The sequence below is a fragment of the Neophocaena asiaeorientalis genome, unplaced genomic scaffold (assembly GCF_003031525.2).
Source record: "Neophocaena asiaeorientalis asiaeorientalis breed wild unplaced genomic scaffold, Neophocaena_asiaeorientalis_V1.1 scaffold612, whole genome shotgun sequence".
Classification (NCBI taxonomy): Eukaryota; Metazoa; Chordata; class Mammalia; order Artiodactyla; family Phocoenidae; genus Neophocaena; species Neophocaena asiaeorientalis.
Window position 1 is genome coordinate 1352043 of NW_020171815.1, and position 18256 is coordinate 1370298.

Here is an 18256-nt window from a genome sequence, read left to right on the forward strand (position 1 = left end):
AAAAAAAGCCCTTTGCTTGTCTGTGATGTATACAATATTCCTGGAAGACTTCACAAGAAGCTGGTAAAATTGGTAGCCATTGGGAGAAGGAACTGGGAAGCTGGGGGAGAAAGGAAGTGGTACGAGTTTTCATAAGTAAACCTTAGGTACCTTTTAAATCTGGAGCACATACATGCATGCATTAAGAAATAAAAAATAAATACATTAAAAAAATAAATAACGAGCTTTTATTATCCTCAACAACAGAGGAAAGTCAAGCCTGAAATCTAAGGGCATTAAGTAGCCCCACCATGGAGGGTAGAAGCTGTGGCAGCACCTGGAAGAGCTTCCTCAGAGATTCCCTTAGTCTGGCCACCCTGCCAGAGGCATTTCTAAGGAATCAGGACCCACAGTGATCAGCAGGGAGGAGGACAATGAGAAAAGCTTTCCAGCCTGAAATCAGCCGCTGTCCAGAGCTAGCACCTGGCAAGATACAACTCACTCTTCTGGGGGTCACATCTTTACTGGAAGGTAGGTGAGAATTCACACCTGTGACACCAAATCTCCTCCTCTCTTGGTGTCTCTCTCTCCTATTCCTCTCTGATTCCACATTCCTCTGCTCTTTGGCCATGGTGTTTGATTTCTGAGAAGAGAATGTTGAACAAGTCAAGCTCTTGTCACTCTGAGTCTGAACTCTCATTTGACTTGGAAGACTTATGCTTTCGTTTTTTCTTCTTTTTCTTTTCTTTCTTCTTTTTCTTATGCTTCTCTTTCTTCTTCTTTTTCTTGTGTTTCTCTTTACATTCTGAGGAACTGGAGCTGCTCCCATCTTCATCTGATGTTGAATCCTCCAGTAACTGTTTTAACTGTTGTATCCTAAACACATAAGATTGACCAAAGAAACATATTCAATGTAACTTAAAAAATTCTTTTAGATAAAAATATAAGAACAGTAGTGAGGGTGAAAAATGTCACAAAGCATCACCTCATTAAAGACAGTACTTATTTTTGCATGTTTTCCCCATTCTTGTCTACACCCCTGCCTATTTTACATGACTGTAACCAGTGTACAAGCTATTTTGTATTCTTTTCACTGTCCTAAATGTTTCTGTATGTTTCCATAGTCCTTACTATTATAACTTCTAACAGATGGATACTTTCCTAAATCATTCCCCCACTGTTCAAGTTCATACTAAGTAATCTACCTCCAACAATTATAATTCAGCACAGGGAACTATACTCAATATTTTGTAATAATCTGTAAGGGAAGAGAATCTGAAGAAGAATATATGTTATGTATATATATTATATATAATAATTATATATAATTATAGTTCAGTATCACCAATTTGAAAAAATACCCCCCAAACCCCAAAAAAAGTCCTCTTGTTTTTTCACCCTGTCTAGGAATTTTTAACAAAAGCTCAGATCTTTAAAGAAGATCTAGAGAAGATAAATTACAGTTGCCAACGTCAACTATCAGTGACATGAGTGGGCTGGGCCAAGCCCATTGCTTTAAGTTAACCCAAGTAGAACAGGCTGGCCTGCTCATTCCCCACACACTGGCTTTTTCAGGGACTATTCCTGTCTTCCAAATATTTCGCAATTAAAGTACTATATTTACTAAAACCACTCCTCTAATAATGGAATTAAAAAATTTTTAATTTATAAAGGTTCTAACTATATAATTTCAAACTTTAAAGAGGATATTGTTATCATCTGGACAATCTCACCTTACATCCTTTTCATGTCTTTTATTCTCTCGAATGATGTCGTACATGGGATCTTCATGTGCCTTGAGGGTTAGAGAAGGTTATGGTTAGGTTAGGCTTCACAGACTGTTAAATTAAATCCCTCTTTCACTGAAACTAATTTTTTCCCCTCCTGTGTGGTGTGATTTTATATTTAATACGTTCTAATCCTTCCTAAGGGTTGCCATCATTTCAAACTCCTGGAGGCTATAAAAAAGATTTTCCAGTTATACAAATACAGGGTATAACTTACATAGCCTTTATAAGGAAATAAACCATGGCAAAATCATTATTAAATACCACTCAAGGTTAAAAATCTTGAGGTAATTCTATTTGTTCTATGTGGAAAGATGATCAAGAGATATTATTAAGCAAAACAAGGGATTTGGAAATGATGCGTAAGAATGATTCATTTATAGGTACACAAAAACATACTGGATATGACCAAAGAGAAGTCTGGAAGTATATTCAAGCTACTTACTACAAATTCCCTCTGGGGAGAGAGGCAAGATTGGACTTGAAAAATCAATTGTGAAAAACCTTACTGTAATGTTTCCATTTTGTTAAAATAAGGCAAATTTATTCTTATGACATTTGTATAATTAAAAGCTACTTAAATTACTTAAAAATATGAATACACAGAATGAAGTTTATGGCGTGTGAATTATCTTTAAAAGTATGTTTATTATAAAATTTTTACATATCAAAGAAAACATAAAGTTAAAAATATCTATTATTTTACCAGCCGGGATATCCACTGTTAATATTTTAGTGTGGTTCTTCCAGTCATTATTCATCATTTACAGAAGATTATAATTATGTTATATATACAACCCTATTCTCTTTTTCACTTATGCTTTCATGAATATCTTCCTATGACATTACATATTCTTTTAAAACATAATTCTTAAAAGCTATATGATTTATATGTTGTGGTAACTTATGTTGTATATTGGACACTGCAGTTGCTTCCTATTTTTCTTCAGTTTCTATTTTCTAATCATATAAATAATTCTGAAAGTTATCCTTATACATTCATAATAATTTGTGCGTACTGATGTTCTGTTATATCCTTAGATCAATTCTTAGAATTTAGGTTTCTAAATTTTAAAAATATGAATATGTTTCAGTTTTTGAGATTTATCATTAAATTATCTATTATAGGCACTGTAAAAGTTGACATTCCAGGTAGCAGTGATTTATCCAGAATATTTTCTGTAAATTAGTAGAATGAAAACCCAGTATTTTAAATGTCTTAAAATCCTTGGAGAATGTTTATATACCCCTGTTTGATATGCTGATAATCCCAATATATCCAGTAATAGCATAGTTAAATTGACCAAAACAGTTACTGAATGGTGAATTAACCCTGGGAGGTGACTTTGTTAAAATAAAGTGATGAAATGATAGACTGATTTTACTGTCATCTAAAGAGGGTACATCGTTTATACACACACTTCGAGTTTTATGATAGAAAAATATACAGACTTTAGACAAAGACTGGGAAACTAGAACCCTGATTTTATTTATGAAATATGATTTTTTTACATAAGTAAAAAAAGACTGACTGGGGAATTCCCTGGCAGTCCAGTGGTTAGGACTCTGCGCGCTCACTCCTGAGGGACCACGTTTGATCCCTGGTCAGCGAACTAAGATCCCACAAACTGCATGCCAAAAAAAAAAAAAGAAAAACTAACTGAATTGATAAAAATGCCTGCTTCAGAAAAAGAAGCATTGTTCCCAAGACAAAAGCAAATAACAGTTTAATACGCATTTTTTTGTTAATGAACTAATCTTTCACACAAATTCGATTTAACAGAGATGTAGTTAACACCAGATACTTTGGCCTAAAGGCTTTCGGAATGTATTTTATGTGAACCTCCAGTTCACTGGTGACTGCCTGATTCACCGACATTCATCATCTCCAGTAAACGTAAATTGACACTCTGGGGTTTTACTTACTACTCTGAACTGTTCTAACTTTTGGTTGCCTTTGATAAAGAAAGGGCATTCTTTGTCGCCCGTTCGGTGACCATACCGTTTACAACGCCAACCTGAAAACAAAGAAAAAGGGATATATTTCTGTAAGATAATGCATTTTTACTCAATCAAGATAAAGGTATCAGTAGATCATATTAAAGGTATTCTTCATTAGATTCCAATTTTAAAAGCAAATATAATTAATGGATGAACCATGTAAGATCCCAGAAAAGAGAGGGAAACTAATTACTTCCTCAAGTATCCTTTAATCGTAGAGGTTTAGAAATGAATCAAGTACTTACTAAACAATCCCATGCAAAAAGCAAAGTGTGATTTTTTGTTTTTTAACTGTGTTACAGGTTGAATTGTGTCATCCCGTCTGCTTCCCCACTGTATTGAATTGTCCTAACCTCTAGTACCTCAGAATGTGACCTTACTGGGAGACAGGGTTTTTAGAGAGGCTTGGAATACATCCTTCCCTCACAGCCCTCAGGAGGACACCGTGACTTTGGACTTTTAGCCTCTGGAACTGTGAGACAATAAATTTCTCGTTTAAGTCATACAGTTGGTGGTACTTTGTTACAGCAGACCTAGTAAACTATACAGGCATCAAGCAACTCCAACCAAGGAGGTCAGGAAGAAGGAAGAGGGATTACAGGTAAGATCAGACCAATTTGCTCCACGCTGGTAGCTACTGAAAATATGTAGTGACAGGGAAATAATGTTTTCCCCTTTATATTTTTATTTGAGAGTTGGTAGTAGGAAACCATTGGGAAAAAATTAAGTTTAGGGATTCTCTGACCTGCCCCTGTCCTTATCTCCCCACTATTTCCACCTGGGGAAGAAGGAATGCACTCTTAATGCAAATGTAGACCGCTTCAAACACATGTCTGTCTTTATGATAAAAAGGGGGGGATTTTAAATGCCACGGATTGATGTGTGGGTATCAAGAAGGATCCATACCATCTGTGATCAAAACTCTTTGCTAAAGGAAAGGTGATCCTTGTTACTCAAAGTGTGGTCAACGGTACAGACCAGCAAGATTAGCATCACCTGGGAGCTTGTCAGAAATACAGAATCTCAGGCCCACCCTAAGTTTGAGAAGCTCTGCTCTAGATAACACTAGGATCATGGAAATCAATGAATACAGGGTTATGTGTGCATGTGTTTTTCCATCTGGGATGGATCCAAGTTTTGTGGAGTCTGAAGCTTACATAAATTAAGGAGAGGAAGGGCTCTTTAGGGGGAAAAAAGTCTTGCCTTGGCAAATTTTATAGAAAGGAAGAACCATATGACTGCACTGGTGGGACTACAAAGAGCTTTGGAAGGTACAAGGGAACCTAAAGGTTAAGCTTCATTAACTTCATGTAAAACTGGTTCTGGTCCAGACTAAACACTTTTAATTTGCAAGTCAATGAAAAGAACTGTAAATGGTTAAGTGAAGTACAACTAACTACCCTATCACAGAGAGGAGTGTTTTTTTAACCATAATTAAAAAAAAAAAAAAAAAAGAAAAAAGAAAGAAATGTAATCAGTTTAATATGTGATTCAACTCTGAAAATAATAAACACAAAGGGTTTACTTAACTAAATTTATGATATAACTATTACTGGGACAATGAGATATAGGAAGGGTACGTGTATGAGATGGGATGGAGGAAGAAAAAAAGAGCTGAATTCTTGTCTTCTATAGGAAGAAGTCAACAGATAATGAAGAAACCTGAAAAATCAAGGGGCAGGAATGTAATCCTGTTATCTAGATACACAGGGATAGGGACTTCCCTGGTGGCGCAGTGGTTAAGAATCCGCCTGCCAATGCATGGAACATGGGTTCGGACCCAGGTCTGGGAAGATCCCACGTGCCACGGAGCAACTAAGCCCGTGAGCCACAACTACTGAGCCCGCGTGCCTACAGCCCATGCTCTGCAACAAAAGAGGCCACTGCAGTGAGAGGCCCGCGCACCGCAATCAAGAGTAGCCCCCGCTCGCCGCAACTAGAGAAAGCCCGTGTGCAGCAACGAAGACCCAACACAGCCAAATTAATTAATTAAAAAAAACCCCAAAAACCTTTATAGATACATAGGGATAAACTTCAAAATAACCTTCCTAAAAGAGGTTGAGGTGGTCGCCTTTTAGGTGAGGGGAATGAAGGAAAGGGGCTGAGAACCGCTATATTAATTATGTGCGTGAAGAATCTTTGTACAAAAAAATGTCTTTAAAGGCAGCAGTATCCCTTCTTCAAATGCCACTTTACGCTGGATGAAGATGCTGCTGCTCTGGTGCGGTGGAGGGTGTGCACACAGAGCTCTACCTGTTCCAGACCCATCCTCTGTGGCCCAGAGCTCCTCTCAGGTTACCTGGATAAAACCTCAACACCTCTGATGAGGATGACTGACTGAGGCAAGACCCAAGGGACCACCCTCCAATGCATCCCTTGTCCCCCATGGCATTTCTACATGCAATATCCTTTCTGTTACAGGAATATTACTGAAGCGTATACTCCGCAGGCAGCTACGGCCCTGTGGAAGACCATTGCCCTTACAGCCAGAAGCCCTGGAGTCTAGGCACTGCACTGCCTCTTACCCCAGAACACTTAATAACATATGCAAGGCGGCTTCCTCATCTATAGCACAGAGATCATGCCCTGACTTTAGCAGGGCTGTGGTGAGAATGAATTAAAAGAAGTGAACTTGTTTGTAAACAGTGGTCTATAACTTGCATGTATTGAGGGTGTTACTTGAAACCCTTCCACACTCACACTGCATGACTTTGACTTCTTTCCCCAGTGGCATCCAAAGTCCTTTGGTTGGTGCGTGGGCCAGAAATTCCCTGGCATGTTCATTGCCTGGGACATCTGGTATACAGTCTTCTGGCTTAGTCTCATCTTCCTGAAAAGGAAACAGTGTGTAAGCTGTGTGGCAAAAAAGCACCGGAACTCTCTCCCACCTGTCTGAGAACACAGCCCTGCCTGGCTTTCTCATGGGCTGGAGATCCCAATGTCATCATAAATTACCCTCTGAAGAGCTAGAAAGAAAGACAAATCATAACTGACAGAAAAAACGGAAGTAACTATACTAGAAGAGCTAGCTATACCATGAAAACAAAGTAGCTGTTCTTAGAGAAGAGTTATAGTGTTTACATAGGATTGATCTGTGAGCTCCAAATTCTGATTCTAGATCACAAAAATTAGATTCTAAGATCACAAAAAGTTTTCTGCTAACTTAAAAGCTTTGTGGAATGAGGCAGAATATAGAGTTAAACAAGTAAGGTTTCCTGGAATAATAAGAACAATGTGTTAGAGTAAAATAGATTATTAGACCTTGAAGGCCACTGTCATGTTTTATAATCTCACACATGCCGTATTAGTGAGATGTATTTTCATTACCAAATAACTGCACTATATAATTAAGGTGCTGTTTTTTTACCTTATGATTTTTTCAAGTTTCCACGAATATTAAATTTATAATGGAAGAATGTTTTCTAAAAATCTTTTTTTTAAGTTGAAAGTTACCAAAAAGAAAAGGTTACTTTGGCCTTAAGTCCTCTAAGTCTCGCTCCTGCAGAAAGACACTGACACTGTGGCCAGGGTGCTGGAGGAGGGACTCCTGCAACAGGTAGGGCTGGACTGGATGAGCTTCACATCTCCTCAGAGTCCAGTGTTCTCTGAGCTGATGACATTCAAGAAATCAATGATTTTTTCAAGTTTCCATGAATACTAAATTTATAATGGAAAAATGTTTTCTAAAAATCTTTTTCTTAAGTTGAAAGTTACCAAAAAGAAAAGGTTACTTTGGCCTTAAGTCCTCTAAGTCTCGCTCCTGCAGAAAGACACTGACACTGTGGCCAGGGTGCTGGAGGAGGGACTCCTGCAACAGGTAGGGCTGGACTGGATGAGCTTCACGTCTCCTCAGAGTCCAGTGTTCTCTGAGCCGATGACATTCAAGAAATCAGCACGGGGTGGGCGGTCAGAGAAGGAACATGGGGCAGGAGAGCTTTGAGGAGATGCAGTCACAGTGAGACAGAAAGAATGGGAGTGAGTGCTGAGGAACACTCGGGGGGCCTGCAGTGGTTTCTTAGGGGACAGACACAAGGCTGATTAAATTTCTGCAAAGGCACAGGCTGTGACAAAGCCCAAAGTGCATGAACCGACTGCCATCTGCAGGGAAGACACAGAACTATCATAAAAGGAGGTTCAAACCTTATGCAGCTGTTTTTCTTAAGTGACTGAGTCTGAGCACTGAGTCAAATCTGTCTCAGAGAAAAACCAAAAGTACAAACTTCACACTGACCTTGATAAGTCCAGGAGGAGGTTTTTCATAACTAGAAAGGAAGAAAACACCAGTCATGAACCATGTTCATAGGAATGTAACACATCTCAATCAGCAAAAGGCAACTGCAGACCAAAATAAAAAGGGTATTTTTAGTAAGAACTTAAAACCATATTATAACTAACATAGTTAATAAAATATGCCTAGCAGTCAGAGATCTTATATAAATAAACTTATGCTATACCATACCCTGCTGGGATATAGCACTTAAATTCACCAAAATAATAACTAACTTGGTGTCTTAGGACAATGATTTTATTTTTGGAAGGAGGGAAAGCAAGAGATTGCAGGGAAAATGTGAGGTAACAAGAGCCTTGAACGAATTATGGTTCCAGCCTGTCATTACAGTTGTTGGTTGATTTACCTACCATAACTTCCACCTTCCATAACACTGAGAGGCTCATGGAGGTGGGGGTGTGTGAGTGATCTGTTCTGACAAGGGTGGGGGCTGTGCAGAACGGAGGGAGCAAAGCCTGAGGGAAGGGCCTGTTGTAGGGGAAGGAGGGGAGGGTGATCTGTCCCAGAGGCTCCCCCTCCCACCTCACCTGCCACCCCGCTCCCCCAGCCCCATAAGCTCCGGATTCAAGATCCTCCCCACTGGCCTATCCTGTTTGCAGAGTGGGCTGCTGGGCTGCCATCTGCTGCGCAGCTCTCTGACTGCCCTTTATGCCACTACTGACCTCCTGGGACTCAGGGATGCAGGACTCCTGCTTGGTGCCTGGATGACAGGCTGGCACTCAATGAAGAACTACCGCTAGAGAGGCAGGTGACTGATAGTGTGCAAACGTACTTCCCCTTCCACCAACAGAGAGAGCTCTCAGACCCCCAGGGTCCTGAGGATACAAATCATGCCTGTGCTCCCAACTCATTTCCACTTCTCATCACTCCGCTGGAACTTCTGGAAAAGGCTGATGGATGCCAAATCTAGAAAAGCAGCATCCAATGCTAGGGTTCACTTTAAACAAATCAATTTTAAAATTTAAAAATTGAGATATAATTGACATATAACACTGTATTACTTTCAGGTGTAATTATGTTCAGTTTCAAGTACTGACACATTCCAGGCTATGTAGCACATAGCATGGGCGTCTGGCTTTTAAATGAGTGCCTAATTGACACAACCTCCTTCTTAAAGAAAAGTAGTTGGAGGGACTTCCCTGGTGGTCCAGTGGTTAAGACTCTGTCTTCCCAATGCAGGGGGCATGGGTTCAATCCCTGGTTTGGGAACTAAGATCCCTCATGTCATACGATGCAGCCAAAAGAAAGTAGTTGGAAAAAGAGGCAGAACATCTGAACATCTGAGGTCTTTTCAATGCCTCTATAACGAAATTTTACTGAGAGAGGGCATCAGGATGCTGTGGCTGGTTTAAAACTGTATCTTGGCTCTAACAACTTGGAAATGGGGGAGTCCCAAAGTTGCTACACACAGAAGGTGAGTTCAGAGATGATTAATATTTTGAATTTTGTACAGTGAAAATAATAAATTCTAAAATGGTTAATCATTTATCTAATAGTCAAATAGATACTAATTATCCCCAAACTAGTCAAAAATTGTTTAAGTTAAAAGAAAGAAAGCAGTAGTGTATAGGACAGTGTGTTTGGTATGGTTCTATTTGTGTTATGGGAAAAGGGAGATTATATATATATAGGATACCTGAGGGAGGGAGCTTTATTTTTCACTTACATTTATTTACATGCAAATACACTGCCTCAATGTTTTTTAGTTACAAAAGAAAAATGAAATTAATGTCATCTTCCTTACACCTATGTTGGTATAAGCCCAGGCTAATAAAGGTCTGAGAGATAAACCAAAGGTAACTTGGGACATAGGAAAAAAAAAAAAAAAGGCCAAAAATATGCTAATAGGAGCTCATTTCTGCTATAGAGTTATACAGGCTGCATTTTTGTTTTAAAATTTCAATGTTATTTCTCTAATTGTTTCAGTAATTAAATCCTCACTCTTGCTCTAACCAACTTGCTATTTCCACCTACCAAAAAAGAACAGGTATATTAGGAGAAACTAAACTTAATTTTCAGGCGATATTGAAGGTTCAACTTAAAAACTTACTCCTTGCAGAAGTAACCAGTCAACAATAATCATGCCAGGCTTAGTTCTAAGTACCAGAAGGGAGAACTAAGGGGATAAGGGTACTCCTAAAGGAAATCTAGAAAAGCCATGAAGTTGAAACTCCTCTCAGAAACACCCATGTAATTCTTGACAAAGGTACTTTGTAGCTTGGGACCCCCAGAGTAGAGGCCTCCCCAGTGGCCCAGCTCATGTCACAAATTTAAACCTAAGTCAGCCTGAACTAATGGGAAATGCCTCACTGTCAAGGAAATCTGGAATACCCCAATCACGATCCTCCAACTCAGCTTAATTTAGCTTATCTGACCCTAGATAAGAGGACGTGCTAGTCTTATAAGGAAATCCCTGACCCTCTAGCCAATCGTGCCCTATTTCCAAGTTGCCTCACCCGAGGCCCCATAAAACCCGCTCTTGTCCAAAATCCCTGGGAAGAGTGTTCCACTGCATGTGAAGTGCTGTACTCAGTCCATGGATTGTTGTCCTTTGAATTGAGGACAAAAACTCGTTAACAAATTGTATCATTTTTCTCTGTCTTGATAAAGGAGATGTTTTGTTTTTTTGGAGTAGAGAACCCCATATCCCAGCCAGAATGTTTTCCAGTTCTAAATCAGTGTGAATGGGCTTTGCAGGTAAAAAAATTTTACTTTGAATTGTGATCCACTCTCACTGCTGTCTACCTTGGGCAAGTTAGTTAAACCCCCAGAGCCTCAATTTCCTCATGGGTAACTAGTTCACAGCCAACATGTGAAAGGCACTCCACAATGCTGGCTTCTGCCTCTTCTGTTGAAGACAAGTTAGTGCTCTTAGTAGCCTCATGAGGCAGCTCAAGATTAGGCACTAGCATCATAAAGGCCAAGATCGGGACCCAAGAGAGAGGCCTCGCCAACCCTCACATCTTTTTACAGATCTGCAGCTTTATGGGGATTTACCAGCTGCTCCTAAGAGGAGGTGGGCATAGACCTGGCAGTGGACTTTCTACAGACATCATCCCCAGCCGGGTTTACTACCTTTCTAGGCCATGCGACTCTTCAACATCTAGCTCCAGGGATCACTGCCTTTTCCCCATGCAGGTGAGCTGGTATAGGATCATGCCACCTAAGATGGCTATTCTTTGGCTCTCTTTATATCCCCTATTTGATCAGTCCCTATGCTTCACCTACACCTTCCTGCATGACTGACTTTCCCTCTTAATCACAGAACTTATTCAATAACTGCCTATGTGCTTGCCCCGCCCCAGCTAACAGCTCCATTAGGATAGTTTATCAAAGTGAAAACCTCTGCCTTGTGACAGCTGATAACCTGAGGGGCTGTGAGGGACACACCTCTCTGCTGGTTTCCCTGGTAACTGATGAGCCAACCTGATGTCAATCCCCACTATAACTGGTAAACCTCCCCACCCCCCAAGCAAAGACTGCTGTCTGTGTCCTGACTGCTGTCTGCTGTACACCCAAGACTTTGCTTCAGACTTATAAGATCCCCTATCCAAGAAACCTTCAGTGTCTCTGTTGCTATCTCCAGGCTCGCTCTTTGGTCTTGTGGCCGGGCAGTTATAAGACTTGCTGGCCTGTGGGGTGCAGTGAGGTATATCAGAGGTGGTAGATCAGGGTTCAGCAAATCTATCCCTACCTCCTCTGAGGCTCAGCAAATCACCATGTGATTAGAGGACTGGAACTTTCAGCCCCACCTCCAGGAAGGTTGAATTAATCACTAATGGCCAATGATGAATCAATCAAGCCCATGTAATGAAACCTCTATAAACACCCAAAAGGATGGCATTAAGACAGCTTCAGGGTTGGCGAACACGTGAAGGCGCGGCATACCTGGAGAGGGCATGGAAACTCTACAGAGCTTCTCACATACCTTACCCTATGTATCTCTTCCAGCTGGCTGTTCCTGAGTTATAACCTTTTATAATAAACCAGTAATCCAGTTAGTAAAACATTTTCCTGAGTTCTATGAACTGCTCTGGCAAATTAACCAAACTAGAGGGGGGGGTTGTGGAAACCTCCAGTTTATAGCAGGTACCAACTTGGACTTGCAAACATCTCTGGACTCTTCCAAATAAGGATTATGATGGAGGCGTCTAGTGTCCATCCTCACCCTCACTGTCACTAATCCAGGACCTTTCTAAAGGGACAGAGTAAGATTTACTCCCTGAAGATTACACAATAAACAACTGGGTATAAGTAGAATTAGCCTTTTAGATACAGTACAAAGCTTTTTAGGTATGGTATATCCAAAGCAAATTCTTAAAATATTTTCCAGTGGAAAGCTGTCGCATGTCATAGGCCTAGGCCTCTTTAGGAGGAATAATGGAAATTTGCATAAATTGGGCAGGTGATACGGTCCATCAGCAGCCCTTCATTAGAAACAATGCTATGTCTTAGGCATTGGGACTTAAGGGAGTTTGGAAGGGAGGTGATAAAGTCTATGTAAATATCCAGTAATCCGACAATAATTTATTTCTGCCCTAGGAGTTGTATAAATAACATGGTCCAACTATCTGAATTCCTCAAAAATATGTAAATGTTTTTGCCTAGATAGAAAAAAAATGTGATGGAACTGAACATTTCTTTTTTATTTTTTAATTTATTTTTATATTTTGGCTGTGTTGGGTCTTCGTTTCTGTGCAAGGGCTTTGTTGCGGCGAGTGGGGGCCACTCTTCATCGCGGTGCACGGGCCTCTCACTGTTGCGGCCTCTCTTGTTGCGGAGCGCAGGCTCCAGACGCGCAGGCTCAGTAGTTGTGGCTTACGGGCCCAGTTGCTCCGCAGCATGTGGGATCTTCCCAGACCAGGGCTCGAACCCGTGTCCCCTGCATTGGCAAGCGGATTCTCAACCACTGCGCCACCAGGGAAGCTCGTGGAACTGCACATTTTGAAATCTGTTATTATTAGCAATGGACTTCCCTAAAAAAGTATTTTAGAACTGTTTCCACAAGTGTAAAGGAATGTGGTTGATTTTTTTCCTAGGGCTAAATAATTCATTAGTTTAGGTAGCATGTTAAAAAGATATTTCTCAAAGATTAAGGTAATATTTAACTATTGAGAATAACAGATTTGGAAATGAGAATCGGAGTGTGTTTACTGAGTAGCTTGGCTTCTGTGCTGTGACAGCTGAGAAGTGTGCATTATCTTTGTAATAAATCCTCAAAATTAAAAGAAAAAGTTAGTGGAGGCCCATTATTTTGTGCCATCTGTAAATCCTTGCCATTATATCATTCAGATTGTGACAGGTTGCCCTGGGCAGTATGAAGACTAAATTAAGATAAATTTTGATAAGAGATTATCTCCTAAATAGGCATGGGACAAAAAAATCTTTATTTTGCCAAGTACGTAATAATACTCTTGGTGTATTTGAGTGTTGGGGTAGGATTTCTTTTGGAAGAGTCCTTCACGTAAGCATACTCCATCCCAGTTGTTCCTGTAGCCTGGCCCTATGGGGGCTGGAAGGCAGAGATGAAACTCCACATATACTCAAAATGTCCGTTCTGTTATGCCCAGTAGCCCAGGAGCACTTGAGTGACAGAGCTGGAAAATGGACAGGAGCATGTGTGGAAGACTCAGATGCCTTTGGGGGCCTGGCAGGTATGGTAAGAGTAAGAAAAATTAAGGTCAGGTGTAAGAAAATGACCAGAGGAGTGTGAGGGTAACTAAAGAGGGCATACCAGGTGGCGAAAGGATTTGAATTCCATTTGTAAAAAACCACAATGGAACTTAACGTGCCTGGTTGACCAACTTACTTATCTGTCTTCCTTTCCCAGACTCTCTTAAAATGACAATTAAAGAAATAAAAAAAGGTTAGAAGCCACACAGAAATCCTGAGAGGAGATACAAGGCTGGAGACAAGAAAGGAAGGGAAAGAGAAGTAAACCCTCATCTACTATAACATGAGCTTAATAGGTAACACTTACTATTCAATCGAAAAAAAGCAGTAAAAGCATATAATTCAGAAATAGTTAAATCCCAGAGAAAAAATTAAGTTTCCCCATTGAAGCCTTGGTTGGAGGGAAAGGAAGAGGGAGTGTGAGTAGAGATACAAACCACTATTTTTTGAAATTAGACTTTTCATACTATTTGATGTTTAAACTACGTTAAAGTATTATTCTGGAAATACAGACTTCCATTTAAAAGGAAAGAAGCCTCTGAACTAGCCAAACTATAAATATGCCAACAGTCCAGAACTTTTAAAATCTCTGAACTGAAAAATCCCACTGGTCTGAGAATCAGACACCCCGGTTTCTCTTTAGTTTTGTTAGTTTACAGTTCCGTGTGTGCTTTATCAGGTTACTTAACTGCTGAACCTGCATTTTCTCATGTGCAAAAGGAGGTTATAAAAGGATGTCTGTGAGTGTGCTCTGAGCTACAAAATAAATGTAGAGTATTAACAACTATGTGGCATCCTACAGTTAGGATACTGAGGGCTAGGGGGTGGGGTAGGGCGGCTGAGCCCTGCCTCAACTTATCCTAGGGAAATACTGTTCAACATCGGCCTTGCACAGGCAACAAAGAGCCTCCCAGAGTGCCCTGAAGGGGCCAGGACCGTGGATGCCAGCAATCCACAACCACTGTCCACTGAAATGAAATTCAGCTCAAGAGCCACACTGAAAAGAGCAGGCCAGGCTACGAGGAAGTATGCATTTTGTGCCAAAGCTCCCAGCGGTTAATAATGAAGGATTAACCCTTTAAGGACTTTTCATGCTGTCTCAGCAATCATGAGAAGGTAGGTAATGGGAAGTGCCTAAAACAAATAATTCAGATAACTCAGTGAACACCAAACTTAGTAAAGTCAGACTTCTAAAGCTGATTACAGAACGACAGAAACACAGAAAAGAGCCGCAAGGGTCATTAATCCAACCTTCCACCTGATGTTTAAATCTCCTTTACAACCAACCCTTCTCTCAGGCGTTATCTGGACTCTCTCCCGGGTAGCTGGGGGAGTACAGTGCCTCCTAGGTCAGGCCACGCTGACCAGCAAGAATCTATGACTCCGGTCCTAATTCTTCTTGTTGAGCTGGAACTGGCCTCTTTGTAGCTTCCACCCTTAACCCTGGTAAAAAAAATCCTGGGGACGAGAGAGAAGTCCACGCTCTCTTCTACCTGACAGCTCCTCCCGAAGAGTCAGGGACCAGGCCCTCACCCCACGTTTATTCTTCCCTTCCTCACCGCGCACTCATGTTACGGGACTGGGCTTTTTCCTCCCTAGTTAACAGCACTAGATGAAAAGAATGGGGATTTTACCCAGTTCAGAGCGAGCCCCTTGAACTGAGAAATGGGAAAGGACCCAAGGGCGCAGCCGCACTTCTCCTGTATTCAAATCCTGACGGACACCGACGTCGCCGCACGAGGAATAAAACCGTCGTTTCCGGCGGAGAAGCGCCCGCCCGCCGCCGCCTCGCGCGCCCGGGACGAGCCTGGGGATGGAGCCTCCCCCCTCTTCCTCCAAAGGCTGAGAGTCCAGCGTCCCGCAGCCCGGGATCAAAACCCGCACCCAGCTCGCTGGGGACGGGCCCACCTGTCCACTCGCAGGTCTCCAGCCCCGGGCGGGCCCCGCCGCGCGACCCCGGGCCCCGACCCCATTCCTCGCATTAGTCGGGGGCGGGCGTGACGGACTCACAAGGACTCCAGGTGCTTGAGCTGCTGCAGCTGCCGCGCGCCGTGCCGCCGCCGGCTCTGTTCCCGGCGTCTCTGCAGCTCTTGCTCCGGAGGCTCCCGCGGCCGCCGCGCGCCCCCGGTCCCCGAGTACGGCTGAAGCGGCCCCGTGCGGCGCGGCTGAGGCTGCCGGCGCGGCGAAGACGGTACTTCCTCTGCGCTGCGCACGCCTAGCCCCGCAGCGCCCCCTCCCGCTGCCGCTCCGCGTCCCGCCGGGCCGAGCCGGGTGTCCCCTCCGCGGTCGCCTGCACCGTGCAGCCCGAAGGCCAGCGCGGCCTCAAGTTGTTGATCGGAGCGCCGGGTCCTGCAGTCAGGTCGGCTGGTGCCGGAGGCCGGAGCGCGCCCCCTGGCGGCGTCCAGGAGTCTCGGTGCTGAGGACGCTCTGTCGGGACCCTGAGCCAGTTCTGCGCGTGGCTGGGCCCCTCTCCGGGTCGGGCGCCTCCCCTCGAGATCTTCGTCCCTGGAGGCCGGGAAACCTGTGCAAGTAATTTTCGTGTTCCCCCAGTGTCTAGGCGTACAGGAGCTGCTCGTTACATGTTAGTAGGATTCATCCAGTTTTGGAAGAAAGCAAGGCTTCCACAGAAATTCTCCAATTTTCCAGAACATGTGATCCATGCTATGTATAGTCAGTGTAGTATACTGTATTCAGATAAGGTTTGGGTTATGGAAAAGAAAAGCTAATATACACTGTGCACTTTTTATGCGGTCATTTAGCTAAGCCCTTAATGGGAGTTGATTTAATTTTTAAAATCGTAATAAGTGCTGTACGTAATACCCGTGTGTATTATCCTTATTTTACAGATAATGAGGCTCAGAGAGTTAACTGACATGCCCAAGGAAACAGAACTAGTAGGTCATGGAGCCAGGATGCAAAAGTGTAAGGTGCTTAACTAGGTTGTGCTTTGAAACTGTATCTGATATATAATTTTTTCAGCCTTGAAATAATGTAAGAAGCTGCAGAGGAATTAAAAATAACTGCATAAGGGAAATGCTTGCCAAAATATTCAGTTGTTAATAACCCAAAGTGAAGAGCTCTTTCAAATTTATTCAAGAAAACACAAACACACAGAAGCTATGCACAGACATGTGAAATTATGCTGATATATGTTCTGGAACTTGGAAATGACCTCTTCCTCTAAGAATGAAGCCAATTAAAATTGTTGCATGAATGTATGATTCAGCCACTTATGTGTAACAGATCAGGACCCTGTGGGGGCCTTTCGGGATAGACCCCTCCCCCATATACTCTGCTATAGCTCCTGTTGGAAGTACCCAGATAATAGTATCTCATGCATATTTCCTGAGTTTTTCATTTGGTAAAAACCACAAGTGGAAGAAATTAACTACTTGATGATCATGAGCCCCAGCCCCCAGACCTTCTGGCACCTAAGGATTGATAATGTTAGATTAACCACCCAGTTACCTCAACATCAACCAATCAGAGAGTTGTGCAGTAGCTGATCACATACCCTGGGACGCCCCTCCCTCACCTTGCCTTTAAAACTGCTTTGGTGAAACTCTTCAGAGTTCAGGGTTTTTTTTTTTTGAGCATGAGCAACCAGTTCTCCTGGCATGGCCTTGCGATAAACCTTTCTCTGCTCCAAGCTCCAACATTTGCGTTTGTTTGGCCTCACTGTGTGTCGGGCACACAAACTTGCGCTCGATAACGATGGAAGTTACCTGGGCCAATAAATGACCTGTATGATATCTTATAAGACATCCAAATCCAGTCAAGAAGGAGGATATAGTCTTTGGAAGCTGTGATTTACAAACAAAGAAAATGTAATTGTGTTGCAGAAAGAAGTTGGTCTACAGAATCAAGAAGAAAACCAAGGGAAAGCAATCAGGTAGTGTTTTTCCAGCGCTGTTGTTATAGAACAGCACGTTCCGGGTGTCCCACGCACAGTTCATATTCCTTCCTCTTCAAGGTAACAATGGACTGGGTCAGCAGCACCCCAGCCACCAGGGCGCACACACTGGCGCTTGCTACCGCGCTCACCCTCGCCATGGCCGCTTGGTCCATGGACGGGGCCTCCTGCGCCTCCGGGTCAAGAGAAGAGGTCGCTGGGTGGCTCGGGCCTCGGATGCCCCGCCCCAGAGACCAACCCAGACGCCCCGCCCCGCGCCGCCCGAGCCCCGCCTCCTAGGAAAGCCCCACCCACGAGCGGCGGGAACGGAGAAAGGAGTGGGAGGGGCGTGGCTTGCGTCCCCGCCGGGGGGCGGGAGGTGGGTCTTCCTCAGAACCCGCGTCTAAGGAACTGTACAAGAACAGAAAAGGGGGGTCGAATTAATTCTCTCTCTTTCTCTGCTAATGAAGACCGGGCAGTAGTTCATTCTAGCTCTGCCCAGTAGAAATCTGATTCCAAACATCACTCAGAAAAAAAATCCTCCGCCTTCCTCTCTCCTGACACTCAGGACTACAACCCCCAGAAGGCATCGGGGCTTAGCTATCTGACTTGCGCAGTAGCGTTCGTTGTAAAGTG

General features: G+C 42.8%; 1 protein-coding gene across 1 annotated transcript; it reads right to left on the reverse strand.

Moving 5' to 3' along the window:
* Positions 1 to 207: 207 nt before the first annotated feature.
* Positions 208 to 17781, reverse strand: LOC112394187 (retinitis pigmentosa 9 protein). Its single transcript, XM_024736865.1, has 7 exons — positions 17658 to 17781; positions 15739 to 16306; positions 7999 to 8029; positions 6468 to 6597; positions 3693 to 3784; positions 1713 to 1774; positions 208 to 855 (listed from the first exon to the last, which is right to left on the reverse strand). Exons 1-7 carry the CDS (start codon positions 17779 to 17781, stop codon positions 657 to 659), a joined length of 1206 nt encoding a protein of 401 aa, XP_024592633.1. The 3' UTR covers positions 208 to 656.
* Positions 17782 to 18256: the final 475 nt, after the last annotated feature.

Excerpts from the sequence above, each read along its gene's own strand:
- LOC112394187 (XM_024736865.1), bottom strand. The coding sequence starts at position 17,781 with ATGGCGAGGGTGAGCGCGGTAGCAAGCGCCAGTGTGTGCGCCCTGGTG. Across the intron at positions 16,307-17,657 it reads GTGCGTGGGACACCCGGAAC|TAACGAGCAGCTCCTGTACG; the intron begins GTGCTGTTCTAT and ends CCTACTAACATG. Across the intron at positions 6,598-7,998 it reads CTCCTCCTGGACTTATCAAG|GAAGATGAGACTAAGCCAGA; the intron begins GTCAGTGTGAAG and ends TTTCCTTTTCAG.